Source organism: Siniperca chuatsi, linkage group LG1 (genome assembly GCF_020085105.1).
Source record: "Siniperca chuatsi isolate FFG_IHB_CAS linkage group LG1, ASM2008510v1, whole genome shotgun sequence".
Lineage (NCBI taxonomy): Eukaryota > Metazoa > Chordata > Actinopteri > Centrarchiformes > Sinipercidae > Siniperca > Siniperca chuatsi.
In genome coordinates this window covers 9,470,234-9,496,182 of record NC_058042.1, presented here as the reverse complement: position 1 = coordinate 9,496,182, position 25,949 = coordinate 9,470,234, and the positions used below count along the sequence as shown (strand labels likewise).

The 25,949-nt window shown below is 39.5% G+C and overlaps 2 protein-coding genes across 4 annotated transcripts; one reads left to right on the top strand and one right to left on the bottom strand.

The window, feature by feature from the left end:
• The first annotated feature begins 1,325 nt into the window (after nt 1-1,325).
• LOC122865495 (monoacylglycerol lipase ABHD2) lies at nt 1,326-18,749 on the top strand. 3 transcript variants are annotated; one of them, XM_044176073.1, is made up of 12 exons: nt 1,326-1,561; nt 2,983-3,069; nt 3,522-3,656; nt 3,756-3,971; nt 7,314-7,489; nt 8,189-8,356; nt 8,990-9,173; nt 10,211-10,303; nt 10,986-11,087; nt 11,296-11,365; nt 11,465-11,549; nt 14,596-18,749. In XM_044176073.1, exons 4-12 carry the CDS (start codon nt 3,763-3,765, stop codon nt 14,802-14,804), a joined length of 1,296 nt encoding a protein of 431 aa, XP_044032008.1. In that variant the 5' UTR covers nt 1,326-1,561; nt 2,983-3,069; nt 3,522-3,656; nt 3,756-3,762; the 3' UTR covers nt 14,805-18,749. The 3 variants fall into 3 exon arrangements, with proteins under 3 accessions (XP_044032008.1, XP_044031172.1, XP_044030364.1); XM_044175237.1 differs by lacking the exon at nt 3,522-3,656 and adding an exon at nt 3,417-3,459; XM_044174429.1 differs by lacking the exon at nt 3,522-3,656 and having other exon boundaries at nt 1,327-1,561.
• A 1,094-nt stretch (nt 18,750-19,843) lies between these two features.
• Nucleotides 19,844-25,726, bottom strand: rlbp1a (retinaldehyde binding protein 1a). The gene is made up of 8 exons (XM_044177310.1): nt 25,653-25,726; nt 24,318-24,358; nt 23,602-23,730; nt 23,225-23,429; nt 21,818-21,996; nt 20,929-21,087; nt 20,718-20,828; nt 19,844-20,592 (listed from the first exon to the last, which is right to left on the bottom strand). The coding sequence occupies exons 2-8, from the start codon at nt 24,324-24,326 to the stop codon at nt 20,446-20,448; spliced, it is 939 nt and encodes a 312-aa protein (XP_044033245.1). The 5' UTR covers nt 24,327-24,358; nt 25,653-25,726; the 3' UTR covers nt 19,844-20,445.
• Between the last annotated feature and the right edge of the window lie 223 nt (nt 25,727-25,949).

Sequence of the window (25,949 nt, the reverse complement as noted above, 5' to 3'; positions counted from 1 at the left end):
TTCCCCGTCTCTGAGCTCATTGTTTTGTCACTAGTTGTTGGCAAAAATGGCACAAAATTTTGTCAATTTTTATTTTGTTATTGTTTTGTGTTCATTAAAAAAAATCTTTTTAGGGGGCCCCCAGAGAGCAGGGCGTCCTAAGCAACTGCTTATATCGCTTAATGGGTGGGGCCGAATCATATGTATGATTCATCTTGTTTCCAACTAGAGGAATTTCACTCTAAGGGGTTTATGAAAAGACATAGTTGAGGCATACAAATGACATATTACATTATTGTTGGGTATTTTATTTTTGTATTATTTTAATCACTGCAGTCCTGAAATGTTCGACTCCTGGTTCAACCATGTAAAGCACGTTGTAACTTTGTTGCTATATAATATAATTATTGTTATGTTATTTTTATATATAAGTATCCTATAGGCTCTGAAAAATATGACAACTGGTCAAAAATAATTGGAAATATATTAAAACCCATAGCCTATATAACCCATATCCGAAGTGTAGACATAAACATTTTCAATAGAATAGTTTACTTTAGAAATTCATAAAAGAATCTGTTCAACTCTGTCGCCATCAGGTGGATATTATACTGTAATTGCAACAGGGACTGTATCTTCTCGAGTTTGTCCCAATGGCCACGGTTAACTTAAGACTCGATTGTCACTTCAGAGCTGTGATTTAATTAAATATCTAACTAAACAGCAGTATACTGTACATCCAGTAAGAAACAAGCTCTTGTAAAATGTACACTTGCCATGCCTTGCAGTGTATGTGTATGCCCTAAAGTTGAAAGAGGAAGTGTAAATTAAACATCAGTTGTATTTCCTGATAAAGAAATAAAAACCAAAAAGTATCTGGTAGCCAGTAAATTATAACATTATCTGGCTGGTACATGCCAGTATATGGAGATCAGTGGAGTTGAAATGTTACGTAACAGGTTTCAGCTCACGTTCCTGTCACGTTCAGGAAGGATCTCTTTGTCTGTAGGTCCATCACACTAACTAACTAATATATCCACAGAGGAAATGCTATAAAACATATTAATTTGGTTATTGTTTGCAACATGTTTGTCAAAAATGCTGCGACTTGCAACGTACTGCAACATTTTTCTCTGGAACACATAAAAAAGATCAATTGGAACAGACAACATATATTGTAATAAAAAGACCAACAACAAAAAACAACAACATTATAATGGCAAAAGAAATGTAATGTGCAAAATAACATTTGTTTGACACATTAAGGGGCGTGGAAACAGGCTGACCCGGCGCTCCGCTGCTACGTCATCGGCATTTTTAACCAATGGGAATGGAACGGTATGCAAATTCTAGAATCTAGATTCTTCTAGGAAGTGGTGTCGGAGATGTCGGAGTTGCTGTTGCTACTTCAGCTAGTGTGGCTAGCATCGTCTCTGTGAATCAGAGTGCGTCATACACATCAGACATCCATGATTTAGAGGCACGCAAGACAAACAAACAAACAAACAAACAAAAGAAATGCCACGAATATAACTAGGGGCTGTCGCAGCAAGGAGCTGATTTATTTTTTCTCCCGGACGAGGTAAGTAACCTTAAGCTAAAGATGCTGCTGCTGTGTTTGTGATGATGCTACCTCATTAGGTCGATAATTAACGGCAGAAACACGGACCGTTAAAGACTGTCAGATAATCTGCCTCTCAAAATAGGCTACAGAAAACTAAGGTTAAGAAAAGAAACAGGTGTAACGGGGCTGCTTTTCGTGTGTATGTTGCCACAATGTAAAGTTACTGCGCAAAATATTCAGGGTGGTCACAAAGCTCGTCCAAATAGCGACATGGTTTTGATTTTCTGGAGCAGTAGGGCGAACGAAGATGCGGCGGGGATTGTTGGCCTGCTAACAAACATAACACAGGTGCACGGGTTAACGTCCGTTGTTTTCGTCCAGAAATGTGCCTATTTATAACTCCTTTCTCTCTAGGTTAGCTAGCTGACGGTAACTAACCTCATATATGTGCCCTTGTGGCTGTAAACTCCTCTCTGGCTTGTTGTGAGTCGTGACAAAGAAGGAAGAGCTAATATTAGCAGCTGCTCTGATGCCAAATTCGATCGTTTATTAAGTGACACACTGTGGCTCATAATAAGCACACTTTCTCTTGGCATTAGCTAGGCACAACTGTCAGATATACTCACTGGAATTGTTTGCAGAGGAGGAGACATGCATTAGCTGTGTGGATGTGGGGCTGGTTATTTAATGAATCTAATTTTGTGAAGCTGGGGATTTCTATTTGGGGCTGAGTTGTTTTTACATGTTGCATAAATCAATTACTTCTAAAACACTGAGGCTAAAGCTATTTTGTAGGTGATAATCTTAAATTCCAGTTTTCTGAGAGCAGTGGCAACAACTTCCTCTCTGTTGTAACACACTTAAATTAATAGAGCTTAAAGCTTTACTGATATATGTTGTTATTAACAGGATTGGTAGAGTAAAACAGCATGCACTTTATTGCTTTAAAGGAACAGAAACATGTGAGCAGATAAATATTCCATATCCTGATATCTTTTTAGGTAGTTTGAGGTCAAAGACACTGGTGTTAAGCAATATAATGTGGTGGTGATTCACGATCAATTTGTCTCTAATTACCTCTGACCACCAGCCAAAAATAAACAAAATTATTTTAATTAGATTGACCTGAACAGAGAAAAGCAAGAATACTTCATAAATGTGAAGCTTTGAATAGTGTTTTAACTTGATAACGATTGACCACCAACGATTAATCCGATATCAAAACCCATTAATCAACTGATCATTTCAGCACTAAATTAAATTACTGTGGTCATCATGCTTACTGGTGCATCTTATCTAGAGTCAGTTTGTGACAAGACACTGGAATAAGAAGACACTGAACAGGCATCATAAGGATGCTGGAGGAAGGAAAAATGGAAAAGAATACTGGTCAATTACTATAATCAAGGGGTCAATGTATTTTCTGTGTTTGTCTTTAGGTTTGACCACATCACTGTGACTTCACCACTTCATATTTTCAGACTTTTGGAAGAAGTCGTTATTGGAGGCTAACTTGAGCATAAAATGTAAGTAAAAGCCACGTTTTTTTCAGCTTTGCATTTTATTCATCATCTGTACCAATGGTAGCAACACACAGTTACAGCACATTTTCTTTTAATGGCACTTTTATGTGGCTACTATGTGTCATCTATTTTTGTGAAATCCTCTTAACACAACTTCTTTCGTGGTAACAGGAGATACTGTGGCCCTTCTGTACTCTTTACAGTTCCTGTTTTTTCTTTATTTTCACAGCTCTTTGTTTAATGCTTTGAACATATTGTGTTAAGGTATAACTGTATTTGAGCATTGCATTAGAAGTGATGTTATTCAGTCCAAAATCAAAATAATGTCAGCACCTCTATCTTCTATGTAGCGAGGCTTCCTATTGGCACTTCGTTAGCTGTAATGTAATTAAGGTGAGTATATTAAATAACTGTGCTTTATCTGGCTGAGTTGCTCTCATTCTGTATTCTCACAGATCTGTTGCTACAGAGCCTTGGGCACCAAGAGGAGTATTTAGATCAGTCAGACATCATCAGATATTTCTCTTGTCCATTTCTGTGCTTTATCCCATCTCTGACTTAATCACAGTTACCCAAGAACGCAGTCACAGGTGCTTTTTATGAATGAATATTTATATTATGAAAGGGAGTACAAGTTTGTTTTAAAAATGCAGTTCTTAATTCATTGGTCCACTGTTTTTGTTTTTCAGAATAATCATGAATACCCACGATTCAGACGTGAACACTATCTCTCCCGAGCTGCCAGCAATGTTCGACGGCATGAAGCTGGCTGCAGTGGCCACGGTGCTCTACATCATCGTCCGCTGCTTGAACCTCAAGAGCCCCACTGCGCCCCCGGACCTCACCTACCAGGACACAGCCCTCAACCGCTTCCTTCTCAAGTCCTGTCCTCAGCTGACCAAAGAGTGAGTTACGTTATCATCTCTATGTCTGTCACTGAAGGCCTTTCCATGGAAATGGCACTGCTGGTCGGCCATCTGGGGCTGCAGTGAAGGTAGCGGTTTGTCTGGCGGTGATCCCATCTGTCATCAGTGTTCCTCAGTGTGCCACATGTCTGTACTAGAGATGTCTGGCTTTAACGTCAGCTCTAGTGTGAATTAAACACAAGGCTGTTTTCGGGGTTATCCCAAAGGTAGACTGGGTTTGTCATACTTGCATTACAAATAGACTCATTAACCACAGTGCAAGGACATTTGCATATAAGAAAATACAAGACTCCCCTTCAGGGTAACTCTGATGTCTACTACAATTTCAATCTTCTATCTGAGATTATAATAACTGATGCAAACCAGTGGTTGTTGGTACAGGGCAGTGGGGGGGCGGGTCTTCCCTGTGTAGGTTAAACCAGGTTAGCAGCTGGGCTCCAGAGGAACTCAGCTCTGTAGGGTGGCTCTCTTCAAACCTTCATCATGAGTGTCTGCTTATATAACCCATTGTTACTGAGCCCTTTGCCTTTCAGCTGCAGTGTCAGTGAATCGTAAGGACACACTGATGTTTACATTTGTGTCTGGCTTGTTATCATTCCCTCCCGAACAGCCATATTTTAGTCACAGAAATGTATGCCCCGGTGTGTAGTTGAACTGAGATAATGGAAGTCCTGGAACCCGTCTGCATCATCTGTGTTGTGTCTCTGTGTTGTTAGCCAGGTTTGTAGCTCATAATGACATCCTGCGGTGTTGCATAACAGAGATCAATTACACAGTGGAAAGCATAGGAGGGATGTTGTGAGGTTAACAGAGTCAACAGCATTTTTGATTGGCTGTGTTTGGGAACATGCTCACAGGGGATTTGGCTAACATGGAGAACAATACAGAACAAATGACTTTTTCTTTAAGTGCATCTTGGTGTTAGCTTGTCTTGGTGTTGACTTGTTTTTTTTTAAAAAATCTACAAGAACTGATTTTTTGCCTTTTTTATTAGATTAATTTGACAAAAAATAAGAGTCACAGATATGCCTCAGCAGATTGTTAAGGATGGATTCTACAACTTGTTTTAATTTTAATCCTTGACGTTAAAGCAGCAATGATGTTGCAAGTGCATATATCAAGGCAGCCTCCAATAATAAATGGATCACTACCAGACAAAACACAGGCAGAAACATAGTTAAATAGAGTCTAACAATAGCAACAGAGCAAAGTACAGTGAAAAGTCAAAAGAGAAAAGAGAGACAAATGTGAGCAATAAAGACCACTGGATAGATTTTAGTCCAGCGATACAGTTAGATATATACCTTTTTTAGGTATGTGAGCCACCAGGTTGCCCTCTACGCAATTTGTAGCAATTTGTTTGTAAATTGTCAGGGCAAGCCATGTAGTCTTTATTATTTTTTTTTACCAATGGTAGTGTCTGGTGCATTCCCAGCTTGCTAGTATCAAAAGCCTGTGACTTTACTTCTGGCCTTTGATCTGGACTTTAGATCTTTGCTTCATCAAACCACACTGATGCATCTGTTTCCTGTTTCTGTTACCTAATAGCAATGAAAGACAACAGCACACACACGGTCACACTGAATGAGAAGGTGACATTTGCCACTCTAAAAGGTGGCAAATGTCACTTTGTTTGAATTTGAATCACAGAGTGATTCAAATTCAAACAAAGTTCAACCCCTGTAACCCAAATTCAACGAGAGATCAGAACCTGCTGTCACTCCCAAGGTCTTTTTTTAATACAGAAACTTAGACTCGACAACAAGTAAAGTTTTTAATCACACAAGTTTTTAATTTAAGGTTTGTTTACATCAGTAATATTTGTAAACTGCAATAAAAAATGTTTTCAATTATCAGTTGAGCAACACAAAATGCTCATCTTCCGTCAAGAAGTAAAACACCTCAGTTATATGTGTAAAAAAAAATATTAATTAGGCCTATTAATAAGGATTTTTCCACACTGTATCCATTACAGAAAAAAATTCCAACACAGCAAAAAAGCTGATTGTGTTTTAAGTTGTCTGTTGCTTGCCATTGATGGACTCAACTAACCTGGCATTGTGCTTATCCTCCTAGCCACATAACAACAATGAGGTTATCCTCTTCTTGTAGTCATAGATTAAGCCTGCAGAGTACCTTCTAGAAATGTGTGGTTAAGCTTTAACTACCCTTACAGTGCATGCTGGAGGGGATTACATTATCACCAAATGGAAGTAGTCTGCTTTTTGATGACAGTCCTCTTATGTAAGAGTGTGTTTTCTAGGTGCAGTAATTGTTGGAGCCACAGTAAGAGATGAGGCAATGCAAGGTTGAAGGGCTTGTGTAACTGTTGATGTAATTGAACCATTTGCTTTTTACAGCTACTTACTGTCTCTGTGATTTGGTATATGTATTGTATACACAACTAGTGTCCACGTCGCATCTGTGCCCAAGTTTGCAGCTGATCTTGTTTATCTCATCTCCTCCAAGATGGCCCACTCTTCACTTCATTTTCAGCAAGTCTAACAAGCAAGATTCCAGATAGGATGTTATATAATTGAAGGAAAGTGAGAAAGAGGCAATCAAATGTTTGCTTATTTGTCATTTCCAAACACTGTTGGAGTCTGGTTTGTCTCTAACTGAACCTGTGAACTACAATGTCTCTAAGCTCCCCCTTGAATAGTTCAAAAACTCTCTGTACTGAATGACAGTGTCACATGAGCTGAACATTCATTTCTTCACAGACAAATAGTTGTTTTGGCTGTTATCCCCGTAGCTCTTATTATGAGCCATGATTATAATGTTGCATTGATGTGGATTTCCATTATATGATAGAATAGGCAGCTGAAAATAACAGCACCTAAAAGGGATTTCCTGTCAAGTTGTTGATATTCTTTTGGTCTCAGCGTGGAAATAAGATCATGATTCATGATAATGCACAGCACAAGGCACACTATTTCAACTATTTCACAGGAATATTACGTAATCCAAAGACTCGTCTCCTACACAGTTAACTCCTACAGAGGTGTCACTGGAATTCAAGTACACATGCTCAGCATGACTTATCAAAACATAGCAACAGACTGATGTTTAACATTGTCAGTTGGGAGCAGAAGCAATATCTCAAAAGCTGCAACAGAAATGTGACTTTGTATGCAAACTATGTGCCAGAATGTTCATGTCTGCGTCATAAACCACCAATGTAAATGTATTTGATCAGGAATAACATTGTGTTAATGTTATTTTCCGGGCACTAACCTTGTGCTCTTATCGAGTGCATTAGTAGAATGAGCTCATATTTCTAGACCAAATTTAATAAGGGTCCAATTTTGTGTTTTCCAGGTACATTCCTCCCTTACTGTGGGGTAAGAGTGGTCACCTCCAGACGGCACTGTATGGTAAACTTGGTCGGGTGAGCTCACCTCACCCCTGTGGAATAAGGAAGTACTTACCCATGCAGGATGGGGCCACTGCGACCTTTGACCTCTTTGAGCCACAGGGGGACCATCGGACAGGAGGTGATGCATTTTATCAAGATCTACTTTTTCTTTACCAACATTTTGTTTTTGTTGGTTGCTGCTATTTGGACAATACTTATTAGCCGATGGCTAATTGGCTCTTTACTAACATGCCAAACATAGAAATCTCATATTTTGTAGTTCTTAGTTGTATATTGTAATTCTGTTTCTTTGTATGGTAATTCTACGACTGTAACTTTTGTCTTGTCTGTTCATGAGTTTTTCCTTATCCAATTCAAGGGATAGAGGTTGGGTATATTTTTGTCAGGTTTTCCAGTTCAGCTATGAGAATACAAACGACTCTCTTAAGTTATTGATCTCTAAATGAGGCATAACATGTTTGTAATGCAGTTGTGTGAGGGCAGTTTTAAAGATGGATTCCTTTCTTTGAATGCCTCAGCTGAACCCTGATCCTACCACCTCAACTTTGATCTCGTGATCCTCTCAGAAAGCTTAAGACTCACGTGACATTTGATTCCCAAAAAAGTAGTGTTACTATTTCCAATCTGTTTTGCTAAAGCTATATTTGACAGACAAACAGCCTAATCCTTTGTTTTGGATCGGCTGCAGTGCTTTGCCCTGCTCCTTTTTTAATATAGTGATGTGCTATTTAGGTGAGTGACATACTCTCCTTCTTATCTGTGCTTACATATTTGTCTCTTGTGAATATCTCTCCAATCCATCTGCCTGTTTCACCAGATGACATCACCATGGTGATATGCCCTGGTATTGGTAACCATAGTGAGAAGCATTACATCCGAACCTTTGTGGATTATGCCCAGAAGGAAGGTTACCGCTGTGCTGTGCTGAACCACCTAGGAGCGCTTCCCAACATCGAGCTCACCTCTCCACGCATGTTTACCTATGGTGAGACCAAGGAGCTGACCTGAGTTTTATTTTCCTGAGAGATGAAACTGTCGCATCAGAATCACTTATTCATATTAGGAGTATCTAGGAATGATACCACACTTTTTAAAATGAGGGAAAAAAAAGGATTTGATTTGGTCTGATGATCAGTAATACTGCATCATCATTTTTGACTCAGTCTGCAGCTCTCATCCAATCATCCAATTGTCAGGTGCGGTTGAGGCTTATGAAGCTCTGGCCAGAAGCCATTCTCATAGCAGTGAGCACAGTTAAAATATTAGTGTTTTTTTTTTTGTTTTGTTTTTTTACAAATGATATCCTTTAGTACATTTACATTTTGATGTAATCTGGTTTAGTTAAAGGTATTTTAATATCACAATTTTCCTTCATTTAGACAAATCTCGGTATAACATCATTTCAAGGTAAACGCTAAAAGGTTATATGAGCTACTAAAGCTCCCAGAATAAGAGATAAGAAGAGATTTCAGAACTGAGCTTATTTAAAAGGTCTGATAGAGACAAATTTAATACCTTGAACTAAAGGCACCTTCAGCTGGAACTGCTGAGCAGAGAAAAACTCTCGGCCTATAGAGGTGTCATGCATTGATTGGTAACTGTACTGTTTCCCTTGCAGGGTGCACGTGGGAGTTTGCATCTATGGTCGGCTACATTAAGCGGACGTATCCTCAGACCCAGCTGATCGTGGTGGGCTTCAGTCTGGGTGGAAACATTGTATGCAAGTTCCTGGGCGAGAACAGGGCGAACCAGGAGCGAGTGCTGTGTTGCGTCAGCGTCTGTCAGGGGTACAGCGCCCTCAGGTGGGTTGTCCTCTCATCTCTTAATTAAAATGCATTGTATCATCAAAGACCCTTTATAACACCAGCACTTGATGTGCACACATTTGTAAATATAAATGAAGCTCAGCATAATGCCACAAAATGATTAGTGCTAGCATAATACAGTATAATCCCGCGTTTAGTCGTGGGTCTACCAAGCACCTTTTGTCAGCTGTTTAATCATTCAGCTATTCTATTTACTATTTTATTCTTTGATAAATAGCACTCCTTTGTCTTTTTGAAGACCTTTTTTCAAACACAACTGACAAGACAGACTCGTAAAAACTTGTTTACTGCTCTGCACTGATTCATCTGGTAATTTTTTCCACAGTTTGCTCTAACTTGGTAGAGCGGAGGGTTTGTGTGTGTTCAGACTGTGTGTCTATATTATGCATCTTTGCCTAAATCCTTTTCATTTGTTTAGAGGAGTATTAAAAGAGCAGTTTATGTTATGAGTGGACTCTGCACCCTGTGTTCAAGTTGGACTGAGCCACACCTTCTGTTTGATATGCAGCCAGCGTCTCTTGGCAAACATGACAGGCTGGGTCTGTTAAAATGGAAGGGTGTGTTTTAGAGACTGGCCTTTTTGTGAAATTGGATTTGCAGTTTTTTTCCCTTTTAATGAATTCTCCTTTCAAATCTATGTCCAAACCTAAGCTGGCCCTTCTGTTCCTTGAGAGCTGTGGATCCATCTTTTCCACCAATAATGTGGGATGGATTAATAAATCATACTTTTGATTATTGTTACAGTTGTCTATGATCTCAACTTGTATTGAAATGTCAAAAGGGAAATGAAAAACATTTTATCTAATGGTCTGTTATTGGTTAAATATCTTTAGTGGTTGTGTTTGTTTAGCCTGTCTCTGTTCGTGAGCTGCATGTTAATGCCTAACACCATTGCTACTCTCCACCAGCGTGACTCTTTGTCCAGTGGATTACACAGGACATTTAGTGTGTTGTTTGGAATGCAGACAGGCTGCACAAAGCTAACTTCCTGTGTGTTTGTCTTTATCTCTCAGGGCCCAGGAAACATTCCTACAGTGGGACCAGTTCAGACGCTTCTATAACTTTCTCATGGCTGACAACATGAAGAAAATCATCCTCTCACACAGGTATCACTGTTGGTCCTGCGGATGCAGTCCAAATTGTTTCCATATAGCTTTTCATTACTGTGAAGTTCTATCCACATGTTGTTTATCTTTACATAGCTGTTTTCTGGTGTTTGCCAAAGACGGTAGTCTAACTTCGCAGACAACATGGTTTGTCAATTCTCTAAACGCTTTCACATAAAAACTACTCACCGTGTAGACGCACAGAGGATTTCAGTGCATCTTGATCGCAGTCATTTTGAGATTATATTGGACTGTAGAGGCAGATCAGTTACATCAAAGATCTGATACCCGATGAAATGTCAGGAATGTATGACCACCCAAGCCTAGTTAAGTTTACACAGGATACACCATCTTAAATTATTTTTGCTTTGCCTCTTTTAATTATTAATTAAATTAGTTGTGAATCGTGTTATACCAATACTGTTATATTATTTGGAGATACTGGTCGGAGGCTAATCTTCAAGGGGAGGGTCCAAATAAAATATTAATAACACTGTGGACGGTCTTGCTTTTATAAACGTTCAGCCCCCCTCTTCCACCCCAATAATTTTCGGACAGTCCCTTACTGCATTGCACCACTAGTGGTTTACTGCACACAGAGCAGTGATTGATTTCAACATGTATTATGAATAATGTTTGTGTGTGTGTGTGTATGTACCAATGTATTTTTTGCATGTTACAGGCACAGTCTGTTTGGGGGAAGCTCAGTTAAAATGATAGATGCAGATTTTAGTCGGCTATACACAGCGACGTCCCTCATGCAGATTGATGACAACATCATGAGGTATGTGAAGAAACAGGTTATATGAAAGTCACAGCTCTCATTGTAGCTTTAATGTAGGAGATTGCAGCTCTGTTCTTCAATCTCCTTATCTGTATTTTTACCTGGCTCTTACAGTAATGTTCATCCATTTGTCAATGGTGAGAATATCAAATATCTATTTGTGAAGTGGGATTATTTAATGACGCTTCCTTTCTTTGGGTTTCAACAGAAAATTCCATGGCCACAGCTCTCTCAAAGAGTACTATGAGAAGGAGAGTTGTGTACATTATATTGACAATGTAAGATCTGCTTCTGCATACACCTCACATCATCTCATATTATGTTTCTCTTTTTGGTCTGTTTGTGTATTTGTTTGATGTATGGGTTTTTATTTCCAGGTAAAGGTGCCGTTGCTGCTAGTGAACTCTGCAGATGATCCTCTGGTTCATGACTCACTGCTCACCATCCCTCGCACACTAGCAGGTAACTAACAACACGTGTAATGACAACAGCAGCAGTACTAAACCCTAGTGTTTAAAAAAGCTTCACAAGCTATTTTAACCATGTTTACCTTAGCAACCATAAAATACACTTTTTTAGAGATTCTTATGATCTTTTATTGGCCATTTACTTGGTAACATGAACACTGAATGTTGTATATTTCATATGATTCTACTCGCATTTCAGTAATAGGGACAAACAGTGAGTGAGGCAGTGGGCTTGTTGTTGCCATGCTGTGGCTGCAACAGATGTCAAAAAATCCCTAAGCCAAAGTAATGACCTTGAAGGACACACCTAAATATGTGTCTTAGTTTAAAACCAGCTAAAATGAGCAATACCCAGATGTATTGGTTTGTTTTTAAATGGATTTTCACAAAAATAAAAGGTAGCTCTGTCTCATGTGGCAAGAAAATGCTGGTCAATGCAGCTCAGAGAAAAGTCCTTTTTTTTTGCAAGGACAACTCAGAATGTGCTTCCACTAATAAAAAAGTGAAGAAAAAAAGGGGAGAAAATGCTCAAAGCTGCAGAATATGCTGCAGATCAGAGTTACTAAAAGTTATTCTAAAATTAAAAAACAGGTACATAATTTTGTAATGCATGTGGTATTTTTATAATCAGATTTTGAATAACATTGACAATCTGAAAAAATACTAATACTCAATTATGCTGAATATTTAGTACTGCAGACAAATCCCAGATTTCTAAAAAAAAATGACAATAATGGTCTGTGCTTGGCTTAATAAAGTGCAGCTCTGTACTTGAGTTTGTGAAGTAGTAGATGTACCTGCAGACAGATCGTGGCACATATTTGCAGTTGATCCTCTATTGAGTCAATGGTTTTTTAATACAACAGGCTTGTCCTGTCTGACGAATGGCTGCAGTTGACATCCCAGATTTGGCTTTCAAAAAACATGTCAGCAATTTCAAAAGGCCTTCTGATGAGTTGGCTCCGCACCCTGAACAGGACAGGGAGTGGCACACAGAGGTCAAGTCTGAGTAATGCCTTTTAGGTGTGTTACAGCAGCTGTAACACTCACTTAAACACACACACACACACATCCCTCTGTCTATCTGTTTAAAGTGACATTAACTGCTTCACAGGTTCCCAACATCAAATATTGTATCCTGGAATGGGTCCCAGGTGTTTGAACCTGATATTATAAACAACAAGAGGCAATCTTCTCTTTGACTGCTTCCACACCACATAGTGTCTATCAAGCTTCCCTTCTCCTCAGCCTGTGCTATATTTAAACTTACTGACCACTTTAACTATTTTGGAAAAGGAAAATCTCTAATGTAAGTGTGTGTGCGTGTGTGGGTGGATGAGTCCTGACTGGAAGTACATGCGACTCTATCCGACGTGTCTCTAGAGAGCAACACTTGAAACAACACTGAAAAAAGGATCAGCTGCCCCTTTGCCCTAAAATGTGATACAGTGACTCACACACACGACTACCAGGAAAGTGCTCAACAGAAATGCACTTGCTGTGTTGGTGCTGTAATTATCTGTAAAACGTTTGATAAGAAGAGTTTACAGCTTACTATTAGTGTTATACAGTATTTGGTCTAAGAATGCTTAAACAAGGTATACTCACTTCTGATTTAGTAGTGTTCATAGGTTATTGTTTCTTTATTGCATTAATATACTGAACGTATCACATCCTGTGATACGATGTTAGGTAAAGGTTAAAAAGTATAACTGCTGCAACAGGTTTGAACGTCTCTTTTTAGTACGAGCCATTCCCCAGACCGTTCTGTTCCCACCTGTCACTCAGCGCCCGGTGAAACAGTGGCTCCGGGTCTGGACAAGCACTCAGTTGTCCCAGGGCAGCACAGCAGCTTTCATGAATAGTGCACAGTGGTGAAAGCCCTAGTCAGCCACATCAGGCTCCCCCACTAACCCAGATAAGAGCAGGAGAATTAAAAGATCCAGGCCAATCCTTTTCAGGAAACCAGTCTGCCTGGTTGACCACAGCTGCAGCACTCTGCATAGGTTCATATGTCAATCAGAAAGAAGCCAGTGGTTTATCTGCAGTGTGGAGATGATCTACTTTGAGTTCAGGGTTTATTTATTGTGAATGAAATAAAATCAGTATGAATGGACTCGCTACCTCTTGCCATTTTTATAGACTGTGAAAATACACAGATGTAGCGTCTGTCAACACCCATAGATCTCTTAAGGAGAGTTTTGAAACCTGGCGTGTAGGTGTTGCACTCAATCATGTCTTGTCAGGTGTTAGTGATTACACTACATGGCCAAAAGCATGTGGAGACCTGAACATTACACACACATACATATGATTGTTGAACATCTCATCCTAAAACCATGAGCTGCTATAACAGCCTGCACTCCTCTGGGAGGCTTTCCACAACATTTTGGAACCTGGCTGCAGGCATTTTCTCCCATTCAGCTGCAAGAGCATTAGTGAATAGTCACTAAGTCTACGTTTCAGTTCAACTTAAAAGAGTTTGATGGGGTTGAGGTCAGGGCTCTGTGCAGACCAGCCAAGTTCTTCTACACAAAAATATAACCTCCATTTCTTTATCGACCTTGTTTTGTGCACAAGGGCATTGACAGGTGCGTCCACATACTTTTGGCCATATTGTAGCAACCTGAGAGACCAGGCAAACCAGTTTTCAAAATCACCAATCATCAAATCATCAAGTTACACATTGGAGTAATTAAATTAAGCACTCAGAGCCTAATGTTTGGAAAACATCTACTGATTTTGTAATTCAAGAGAGCTCAGTTTTCCTGGTGGCCATTAGAGAAACTGCATATTTACCAAGTTATTGATTGGCTCAAACTTTCAGCTGGGGTAGTTGCCACTTAAATATACCTGCCAGAGCCTGAGTCATGCTGTTATCTGTTTGACCATTCAAACACACCCTCGCTATCTATAACAGGCATAAAATAATTCCTGGCTAGCCCATATTTCGACATGTGTCCAGTGTTGGTTTTCAGATACTGATGATAGACTGTCCAGAGTACGGAAGCCTAATTACTGTATACTGTGTCATCCTTTAGCAAAGAAGCCAAATGTGATCTTTTCCCTGACGCTACATGGAGGCCACCTGGGCTTCTTCGAAGGTGCGGTGCTTTTCCCCCAGCCCCTCACCTGGATGGACAAAGTGATCGTGGGTTACGCCAATGCCATGTGCCAGTGGGAGAAACAGAAACCGCCATGCCAAAGTGCCCACCTGAGTGAGAGTTCCTGCGCAGAGGGCAAAGCTTAAACGTCTGACCTCTGTATGTCTCCCACTCTTTCTCTTCCCTCTCACCTCTCCACCCTCCCACTGTCCCAGCGCTGAGGAGACACCTGAACTAAACCTTAAACTGCTCTCTCTTCTCTGCCTTCTCCTCTGGTGCTACTCACCGCTCCCAACCCACACTTCCCGGTCACACATGTCTCCACGCCTTCACCACAGTTCCCCTTTGTAATCACCATCACCTTACAGTATGTGAAGGAACAAAAACAACTAACTGCCTTTGTGCTCTTTTCCGTTGCAAAGACTTTGAATTCAGAGCAGGGACATTTTGTTTCTCTTCATGTACACAACAATGACCCTTGGCTAATGGAGGCGTTGACCAAATATGACGAGAGATGAAGTCAAGTTGGTATTGAAAGGAAAGTGAGAGCACCACTTTAGAGTAGTCCAGTGAAAAACAAGAGCACACATGAAGCCTCCTATTACAGTAAACAAGGACTGTGCTGCAGTCGGTGCCCATTTACTGCACCTGTAAGAAGCTCACTGCTTATCACCGCCAAGGCCATATAGCCTAGTCTGCTGTCTTAACCAACACAGCGTCTTTGTAGTATGTATGTAACTCACAGATGTAGTGTGTATGTCTGTGTGCACCTGTGTCGAACAAGAGTTAAAGACCCGTGACGGAACACTTGATCTTTGTGTTTGGTAGGTGTGATCCAAATTCTCTGTTCATGGTCTGTTGGCCCTCATAATTTCCGTTCTTTTGGGTGAACTGTTGCTCTGTTGTTTGTAGAAAATGTACAGTAGAAAAATTAAGTATTATGGTGGGGTTTTACACATTATTTCCAGCTCATAAAGAACCTCCTAGCACTTATGTTTGGCATTTGAAATGAAAGTGTTCAGTGCTTACCAGACATGACCAGGGATCAACCCCAGATGGGATCCATGCACATTCCCATGGTCGCTTTCTGTCACTTTGATTCAGTGCACTTTACACCGTGTATGACACAATCTTTTTTTTCTTCTTCCTTTTCTTCCCTTCATTAGTCGAAGCGCAGATATGGAGGTAATTGATGGTTTAGCTCTCCTTGTGACCGAGAGGAAGAACTGGAGGGAGCGAGGATGATAACGAAAAGTTAGATGACTCAAATGTTCCCTGTGTTGTCTGTTGTCCGTGTCTTTGAGCCCTCTTACTCTTTCGTCTGCCTTTGATCAGCTGCAGGTCCAGCCAAGACTCTGATATCCTTCTCTTACTGCACAGACACAAACCTGCCACTAGCTAGCCTCTGAGTGGTAAAACACTTCATTTGGTGCAAACATCTCGGTACACTTTTTCATTTTCCAGCAGATGATTCTGTGGTGTCGGATTTTGAAAATGCAGATGACTGATTGGCCAATGTGGTGCTGTTTTTAAAGGGAAAGTTCAGCAGTGTGAAGGAGAGTTTCTCTTATAATCTGAGCTGTGAGGTGTGATGAGTAGGAGGGCAGAGGATACCAACGCTAAACCAAATGTTTATTTTAGTGGATTGTTTGTAACACACTGGTGATTGTTATATTGTGTAATTAGATGGAGAACACTGCATGCAAGAAAGAAGAGACAAATTTTAATGCAAGTTTCAAAGACTGCATCGAAAAGTATTTCTTATTTTCTTGACTGGGCTGAGCGTTAAAGCTGTTGCAACACAGCAGGGTGGATTTAAAAACTGCAATGAATTGCTGTAATCCATCTCAAATGTGTCTTGATGAAATCATACTACAATAATGGGACCTGTGGACTTTTCAAAACCTGAATCTAACTGAGGACTTGTTGTAAGGGCTTAGGATGCTTCTTTCAGTCCAGCCAAGTAATCTGTAGTCTAAAACTTGCTACTGAACACTGTGATGAGACAGATGGATGGTTTGAAATGATAAAGGGATATGCAGTGATTGACAACAGCACTTCTTCTAATGCTGTTTAGGCCAAGTTTTGTGTGTTATAAGACCTGGGTTTGATAGTATTTGCAAGTAGTAGTGTTAATTTGAGTTTCAGGAAGTTTGGCATATCAGGACAATTCATATAATAGCGCACAATGTCAATCATAGAAGTGTGCAAAATATTCAAAACTATGAAATTATAAGAAAACCTGTCTATGCCAAACAATGTTTCAGTTTTTGTTTACACTCAAAGATGCTACTAACTCTGCATACAAAACATGAGGAATTGGAATAAAGTCTTTGTGTCCGTTAGTTGCAACATTATGGCTAAAGAATAACTAAGCCTTTAAGTTAATTTGTGACCTAAAATAGTAGTTTGGGTTAAGATTTGAGTAGTTTAATCGCACTGTAAGAGTGATTCTGATCACTATCAAAATCAAATTGGTTGTTCTTTGGCTCAAGGACAATTTCACCACCACAGTTTATGGAGATCTGTTGGTTTTTGAGATGTAAGTGGCTTAAATTTAACCTCCTTTGGTGAAGATTATTCTGTGCAAATACTATGAAATCCAGGTATTAATCTCACCAATGCTGGCTTGGCTAATATTAAAAATAAGAATTCACCGATCCAACTTTATCACTCTCTACTCAGGGTATCTGCCAGTACAGAGTACCGATACAGTGCCCTCTTTTTCCCACGTTTAAATCTGTACAAACTGTATTTAAAAAACTGTATTTAATGTAGATGAGTGACATCATGGCCTATACCCAATCCATTTACTAAAGTGTTGGTTGTTTGGGTCGATCTGACTGAGCCACCGCCTTCTTTCTTTGCCTCTAAAGACTGTCATCCTGCATTGTTCAAACCACAAATCACTGTTGCCATCTGTTGTCAGGGAGACCTAACTACAACTGCCAGTCATTCATGGCAAACATCCACTCATTCACCTGCAGAGAGATTATATGGTTCATGGTTCACTCTGTCCACAGCTCTCATTTCAACAAAATCGGGTGTGGTTTGGATTTATTCTGGCTCGTAGAAAAATCTGACGAATATTGATGACACCAGCACAAACCCAGTTTCTACAGTAAGAGCCGTTTATGTTCTTTTTAAGATTTTTGCCTCCCCCAACTTTGCACAAAAATGCAGGTTTGGATGTATTATTTGGATGTTTTTTTCTAGCTGATTATTTGAGGTATTTTTTTGTATTTTGTATTGTTATTATGTCTTATTGTGTTATTTTCTTGTGCAAATGCATCAGAGTGAGTGTTGATGAGTGTATACTGTGTCATATCACCACCTCTGATTGACGAAAACCAAAACTTATTCACTTTAACAATGGAAAAGCTAAAGAAATATATAAAGATACTGTATATTCAAATATTTGAGGGAACAGGTATGGAAAATAAAGGCAATAACCTACCAGGAGAGATTATCTTGTCATTGTAATGCTAATGTGACAGGAAAGTATATTAGACCAAAACATGTCGTATACATTAAGATAATTTTCTCATGGAGTGTGGGATCCGACATGTTGTTTTACTGTTTTGATATGAAAATGTGCTCCGCTGTATTTATCCTAACTCCAGTGCTTCAAGCATCTTGTTTTCTCAAGATTGTGGGCTCATGTTTAGTTGCTTGTAAAGTGAAGAATTCAAATATAAACCTCTCTAGTAACTTTAAATGTCAACGGATCCAAAAAAAAATACTCCTTGGATTGGGATGAATATTGCTCAGAGTTGTGTTCCTCTAAAAGGATTTTTTCATTTGAAATCTTATCAGCCCAAGAAAGTAGATGAGAGCCCACAGTAATGTTAACCCGCCGCAGTAATCATTATAAGGCTTTAATTTTGTGTTTACGAACATTTTGATGCTAAAAAAGACGGTTAAGGGATGTGACGATGACTAGAAGGAGCACACATAGTCACACAACATGATGTACTCTGATACTGAACACTGGGTGTTTTTGTTGAAGAAAACCAGTGGTGTGTGTGATCTAATTATGTGAGGAAATATGGTTATTGTGTTCCAAAATAAATTATTTTCTCAAAAGAAAACCAGTTTCCTTTTCTCTTTACTTGCCAGTTAGATTTATTTTTTTTTAACTCTCTTGAGCACAAATCTGATCTGATTTTAATATAAAGGTTTATACCTAACATGGTGGAACATTTGGCTATGGGATTAAAGGATGGGATTTGCAGGATGTTGGACCTTTCATTTATAATACAGTTGAGCCCCCTTGTGGCGACCGCATTGTAAGCTCTTCATTATTTTCTCCCCCCTGTACAACTTTAGCTACAGTTTGTACAAGTGACATAACAGCCTCCACAGGGTGACAATACAGTTTAAATACTGCCAGACTGGCTGGCTGTGGTATCTGTTTCTTTAAGTTTATGTAAGTGACATTTAAAGAGGAACAAATGGTGAAAATGCTACTTACTTTGAGGATACAGCTATTTATTAAACTTGTTACTTAGCTTTATGTGGTATATTTGACATGAATTGCAGATGTGAAGAGGAACCTTCAGGGAGGGACTTTGGAGAAAACACACTTTCAGTCTGGCAGATTGACTGTAACACTGGTTAAGCCTGAAAACTAGCCTGACCAGGACCATGTTAGTCTGGAGTTACTTTATACTTCTGCTCCACTACATTTCAGAGGGAAAAATTTCACTTTTTACCCCACTACACTTATTTGATAAATTTAGTTACTAGTTACTTTACCGATTATGATGATTATCACAAAAATATTATCAACAAATAAAACATGATATAATAGATTAAGCTACACAGTGGGATATATAAAGTAATTCAAATCAGCCCAGCTTTTACCAGCTGCAACATTAAAGTGATGAATACATTAATCTATCAATGATTACAATCCAATTAAATATTACACATAACTTTGAAATGGGCCATTCTGCTTAATGAGTACTTTTACTTTTGGTACTTTAAGTATATTTTGATTCTAATATTTTTGCACTTCTACGTAAGTGTGAAAGTTTGAATGCATGACTTTTACTGCGGAAAATAAACCTGATTTAATGAATTAAGCCTGGTTTAACTGGTAATCTTGCTTCATGAAACACCCACCAGGTTAGGTGAAATGACAGGAGGACAGATAATATAAATGACAAGTCACATATAAAACTTCAGACACACACAAAAATATCTATTTAATTGAAATGTCTCAATCCAGTGGAAACTGCAGAATGGATCTTTGTGGTACATCAGGCATCTGAGTGTTGCCACTCAAACAAGGCTGTTGAGACAAAGTGAACTGTTTCCATGGCACTGCATCAGGAGGCTCCTGCTCCTAAAACAATAATCACATGCAGGCTTATCCATTATCAATTTTCCCTCTCCATGTCTTTCTAAAATTCCCCCGAGACTGTGATACACTTCTGCACTCATTCACCTGACAGGATTGTAGGCACAATGCACAATTTTTAAGGCGAAGAACTCCCAACACCAAACTCAGTCTGGATGTCAGCTACATCATCACATTATTCTCTCTGTAATATCTAACCATCCTTTTTCTTTCCCATTTATATCACCATATATTACTCATTTGCAAACCACCTCCTGCTCCTAACTCTAGATACTTCTTTTTGCTCATAGGAACTGCCTGAATAATAATACAAAATGTCAACCTAGTTTCAAAATAGACCACATATCTGATCCGATCATAAAAGAAGCATCTAGGGTGAAGGACACTATAACTCTTGGGTTTGAAATGGGAGGACTGTTCTTTCAGAGAGCAGTGTCCTCAGAGCCAAAAAGCTTGGTGGCAATGGCCTGGCAGTCAGCAGCCGAGGCTTTCCCATCAAAATCCACAGGCAGGATGTCTGCGTTGAATTCTTTGACATAGCTGTCCAGCTCATCACCGTGAACAAAGACCTGAGGAAAGTTACGAACAGTATTCAGAGGAGATGCCTGATGCAAATTAGATAAAACTGTCAGAAAAACAAACTGAATGTTGGATTTAGATCGAAGGGTTGAAAGCAGCTGTCCTCCGTCCATACCCTCTCCAGCAGCTTGCTCTTCATGAAGGGTTTGACCACGTTGTATGTAGTGGTGAAGTACCAGGGCTGATGAGTAACGTGGACCGCCTTGAAACGGGCCGGGAACGAGTCCTGTGAAAAAACACACACACATCAGCAAAAGATTCGAAAAACAGATTTCTGAGGTTGCACATCAAGAAATTCTCAGCTTTCCTTTCGAGTCTGTTCTGACCTGCAGCATGTCCACCATCTTCTTGAGCTCGGCCGGCTTAATACCCGAGGCATGCTGCATGGTGAAGCCCTTGAAATTCTCAATCAGGACAAAGCCATTAATCTGGGTTTCTTCATTCTCGAGCAACTTCTCCAGGATCACACAGTACGCTCTTAAGATCTGTGACACACACATGCACAAAGACTGAACTAAGTACATTTACTCAAGTACTGTACTTAGGCTATGTACAATTTTGAGGTACTTGTACTTAAATATATCCAATTTATGCTACTTTATACTTATACTCCACTACATTTCAGAGGGAAATATTCCACTTTGTACTCCACTACATTTATTTGACAGCCTTAGTTACTAGTTACTTTGATTTTCCATACATAACAAATAATCAACTTGTTAAATACGAAGCATTGTTATACATTAAAGCCCCACACACCCTCACAGGTGTTTTTAGTTATGTTGCTGATTAGACCTACTCTAACCTGTGAGAAGCTGGGATTTACCTGAGGTCATCATGTACTTCACATGTACAGGAGAGCCCCTGACGTCCCAAAAGAATAAAACATTGTGTGTACAAATTATTATCTTGTGTGCATGAGATTAAAAAAAAGATAATAAAAAAAATCATCTTTCGAGGCTCCATAATTTAACATTCTGAAAGCATCCATTTTGCATTGGGACTACTTTTGCTTTAAGTATATTTTGCTGGTAATAAGATTATTTTTAAAATGTGGTATTATTACTTTTAGTAAAGAAATAAAGATTATGAATACTTCTTCCACCACTGTGTATTTTTAACAAATACTTTTGAATAACAGGCTCTTTAACATTTCCAGTGCATTTATGTTAAAGAGGTGCAGCTGTGCGCACCGTGAGGTTGCTTTACAGCTACCTCATCGAATGTGATCTCCTCCAGGTCCCAGTTCTCGATGTTGAAGAGCAGGACTACACGGCCGTACTTGTCCCTGCTAGGCAGAACCACAGGGTAACCCGCCTCGATGGTGCTGCGGACTGCCTCAGGGGTCAGGTTCTCAAACAGCTCAGGATACTCCTTCCTGAAGCGCACATAACCTAGAGGACCACCAAGAACACACACACATCACAACTGAAAGTTTGGCTGCATTCTCTTATCGGGCACTAATGGTTCACAAACCCTTTGTGTACAGTATGAGTATTCAGTGCAGGTTGTTGATGTGCCAAACACAATGACACCACTGTCTCAGTGCATCTAGAGTGCTGCTCTCAGCCTCTTCATACCGAAGCACCAATTAACCCAGAGTGCCAGTGAGCGAGTCCTTTTGCACATGCATGTGTTCAGTGTTTTACTCTCAAGCAGCAATTAATCCCACGAAACAAGTTCAAGTTCACATCGCATTCCCCTCTTACACTAACAAGTTCTGCTTCTGCATTCATAAATGTGTGTGTGTGTGTGTGTGCGTGCGTGCTTCTGTCTTTGTGATGACCAAACTTTCTCACAGCAAGATAAAGACAAAAATCCAAACTAAAACTATGTTTGTTGGACCTGACCAAGTAAATTTTGTCAACGTAATTCTGGATTATTTTTGAGCTAGAGATTTGGTTAAAGGCTGTGGTTACAGTTGGAGATATGGTTGAGTTTACATCTAGTATTAAGGTTTAGAGTATTAGACAAAAGTTTAGATTTAAAATTAGGGGTAATGGTAGCTTTAAATGTGGGTTATTTCGTTGAAATTTGGTTGATTGAAGGTTACAGTTGGGACAATTGTTAATTCATTTTGGGTGGTATGTGATGAGGGAAATAGCATTTATATAATACAATTACAAATACAATATTTTTTTACATTAGCATGGCATGTCCTGAGCACACAAACAAACAATAAGTAAATCATAAGCATGGTATCTTCTCACAGGAGTGTCAAACCACTCTTTTTAATCTCTTCTCCTCTCCGAGACCAACACAATCAGCACATGTTGAACCCGTGAAGTTCCCAGGAGAACACTGTGGGTTCACAAGTAAAGTAAAACTTGCAATCCCATTTGGGCACAAAGGAGGGCTTTGTCAGGGGGAAACTCAGAAGCATCTCAAAGCCCCCAATTAATGAACACATGCCTCCCTGTCTCAGTGATGGGCAGGATTCATGCAAACGAGGAGCACAAAAGAGGTCTCACCCTCAATTACTGAAACTATTGGAAAATGTCTGCAGAAACTGAATCAAAGCTTTTGATATATATCTCAGTTTGCCTCTCCACAATAGAAATGAAAAAGAAATCACTGATTTCTATTATATTGGACTAATAGATGGTCTCTTTTACTACTTACCCTTCATGAGCTCGTGGGCTCTGACGACATCAAACTTGCGAGCTCTGAGGAAGCGCAGTATCAGAGAGTCCGGTTTGTCCCCGAAGCGCTCCAGCACCAGTTTGGCCAGGTCGTCTCCCTCTGCCGCTCTCTCCTTCATCATGGCCCGCAGGTCCTTCAGCGACGACGCCCGCCTCTCATCCGTCTCATTCAGCTCATCCTTCGCCTGGAGGAAAAAGAAACAACACCATTTTTCAAAATTACATCACTGGAACAAACACATCAGACAAATGTTGGGGTCTGCAGGGACATATATGAGTGTCTCAACAATTTGGACTTGATTTTAATATTCTGGTTTGAACATGTATATATCCTGCCATCCAGTTATTATTTTTTACCTTTTGCATAGTGTGACCAGGCAGTTTGTGGCACGGCCCAAACACCGGCCCATGATCCTTCACTGTCAAATGCTCCAGCTTAGACCTCATGGCCTGCTCCTCCTCTGACACCATACGGAAAGATCCAGTCTGCATAAAGATGAATGTGTAAAAGCTTTAAAAAAAAAGAAAAGAAAAGATCATCTCGTCTTATGCATGTAATTATCACTCATCTGATTTTCCTCTAGTTTCTTCGGTATACTGCTATACACAACAAACCAATTTGGTTGAAATCTTCCTCTATGTTTGTCTTTAACATCACTGTTTTGAGCCTCTGTAGCTGCAGTTTTTGAAAGACAACAAGAGTGACACTATTAGACATGCTTTACTGCTCGAATACTTCAATGGCAGCTCATTACAATAACTTTAAGTTGAGAACCCACAACCCAACTGAGCCGGGGCAGCGCCCTAAACGATGCACACCAGTGAACGGCTGGTTAATCTGCTTCACATGATTACAGAAAGGACTTCTAAAGCCACAGCTTAAGGGTCCATCTCAGAGCCAGCATCTACTGGCATTAAGCAGTGTCATACGCTGACAGTCAAACCTCCAAGAGCTTTTCACCCAGGCCCAACCTATGAAGTGAGGCCAGAAGCAACTTACAAACTGGCTAAAACAGAGGCAAGGCGACACTCTAGTGCTCTCTCTTGAATTGTTGCAAAGTAATTAAACTTACAGCAGCCATGGTTGCAGCGTCTCACAGAAGCTTCACTAACACTGTGAAGAAAGAAGAATTGGCACAAACAGAACATGAGCGCGTCAAACCGTGAACCCTTTCTTTCAGAGGTGTCCAGACATTTAGTTTGTTCATGTCAGAGATTGTTAAGGAGAGGCCATGGGGTCAGGAATGCATGAATCCAGTTATTAGTATATAACAGAATCTGCTGAGAATGAAGAGTGGTTTCTTTACTCACCAGTGGAGCAGACATCTTCTTACATAAGAGCCTGACACAATACAGTAACAAAACAGCAGATATCTACTGACCACTACTCTCCCATAAAGCTGAATTACCCAGTCTAGCCCGAGTTTGTTCCTCATGCATAACATTTGCATTTGAATCACAGAGCTGAGCATCAGATTTTTTGCAAAATAAATGCCTGGCGATATTTGAAAAACCCAGAAGATTGTTTGATAACACCTGTTGAATATCTGAAGGTATTTCCAGAATCCTGAAAGACCATTTTAACTTTTAACCATCTGGATGAAAAAAATATTCTGCTTGCTGCGACTTTTTGTGAAAATATGCAGAAACATAAATATATACCAATGTGTTATATGTTATCATTTTAAATTTAGTTTCACGCTGCACAAATTGAGCAAGGCCATGTGTCATTTCTGTTTGGATTAGGAAACATTTTTATTGTGAAATAACATTATATTTTGACATTCAGATGGTTAAAAGAGACTTTGAGCATGTTGGAAATACCTTCAGTACAGCAGTTAGCTTTTTAAAACAATCATTCCACAAATCAGATGCTTACCTCTGTGACTTGAATGAGATGGTAATACATGAGATATATATCCAATCTATCTAAAAACAGAGCTACATTTACTGGACATGACACACTGAAAGTGCACGGTATTGCTGATCAAGCAATCTCATTCAAACCATTCTTCAAAATAATTAAAACATATATAATTTAGTATGGTTTAAAGCCAAATACTGATAATACTACTGATAATACTGTTAATCCATCACTTAGGGTGTGAGACTTTTAACCAATTACAAATTAAAGCTACTCTTGGTAAGTGTAAATTAAGTCAAATAAAGAACATCAAACAGTGCAATGAACAAAACATCCAATGACACAATCATTAATTACAGTAAATGATGGTGTTGATCTGTCATTCAACATCCAATGAAAAAAAGTATTGCTTATCACATTAGTTTTGTTTTATTGATTACCTTTAATCATCACACTAAACAATACCAAGATCCTTACGGTGCTCATCATTCATCTTTTTGATCTATCTAGGGGTTATTTTAACTATAGAGCCGAGCAGACTTACCTTAAGCGAACAGGATGAGAGGAGTAGACAGAGTGGTAGAGGAGACAACAGGAGGAGACAGGACCAGGAGGGGAGGAGTTACTGAAAACGTCACTCAAAGCAGGATTAAAATGACACGGTGGATTACAATGAGTGGCTAATCTATAATGCAAACTGTGAAGTGAAGGGGGAGCTGGGATGTGGAGGAGAGGGAGAGGTGTTGCTGGTCTGGACGGTCACTGTGGTACTACGGTGGCACAACACAACAACACTGGACGAAATACATTAATAAAAAAGAAAACATGACAACATTTTAGA

Bases quoted from the DNA above. Each gene is read 5' to 3' on its own strand.
- rlbp1a (XM_044177310.1), bottom strand. The intron at 20,829-20,928 runs GTCAGAACAGAC...GTTTTTTCACAG, and splicing joins AGATGGTGGACATGCTGCAG to GACTCGTTCCCGGCCCGTTT. The intron at 20,593-20,717 runs GTATGGACGGAG...AACTTTCCTCAG, and splicing joins AGAGCAAGCTGCTGGAGAGG to GTCTTTGTTCACGGTGATGA.
- LOC122865495 (XM_044176073.1), top strand. From the start codon at position 3,763: ATGAATACCCACGATTCAGACGTGAACACTATCTCTCCCGAGCTGCCA. The intron at 3,972-7,313 runs GTGAGTTACGTT...TGTGTTTTCCAG, and splicing joins TGTCCTCAGCTGACCAAAGA to GTACATTCCTCCCTTACTGT. The intron at 9,174-10,210 runs GTGGGTTGTCCT...TTTATCTCTCAG, and splicing joins CAGGGGTACAGCGCCCTCAG to GGCCCAGGAAACATTCCTAC.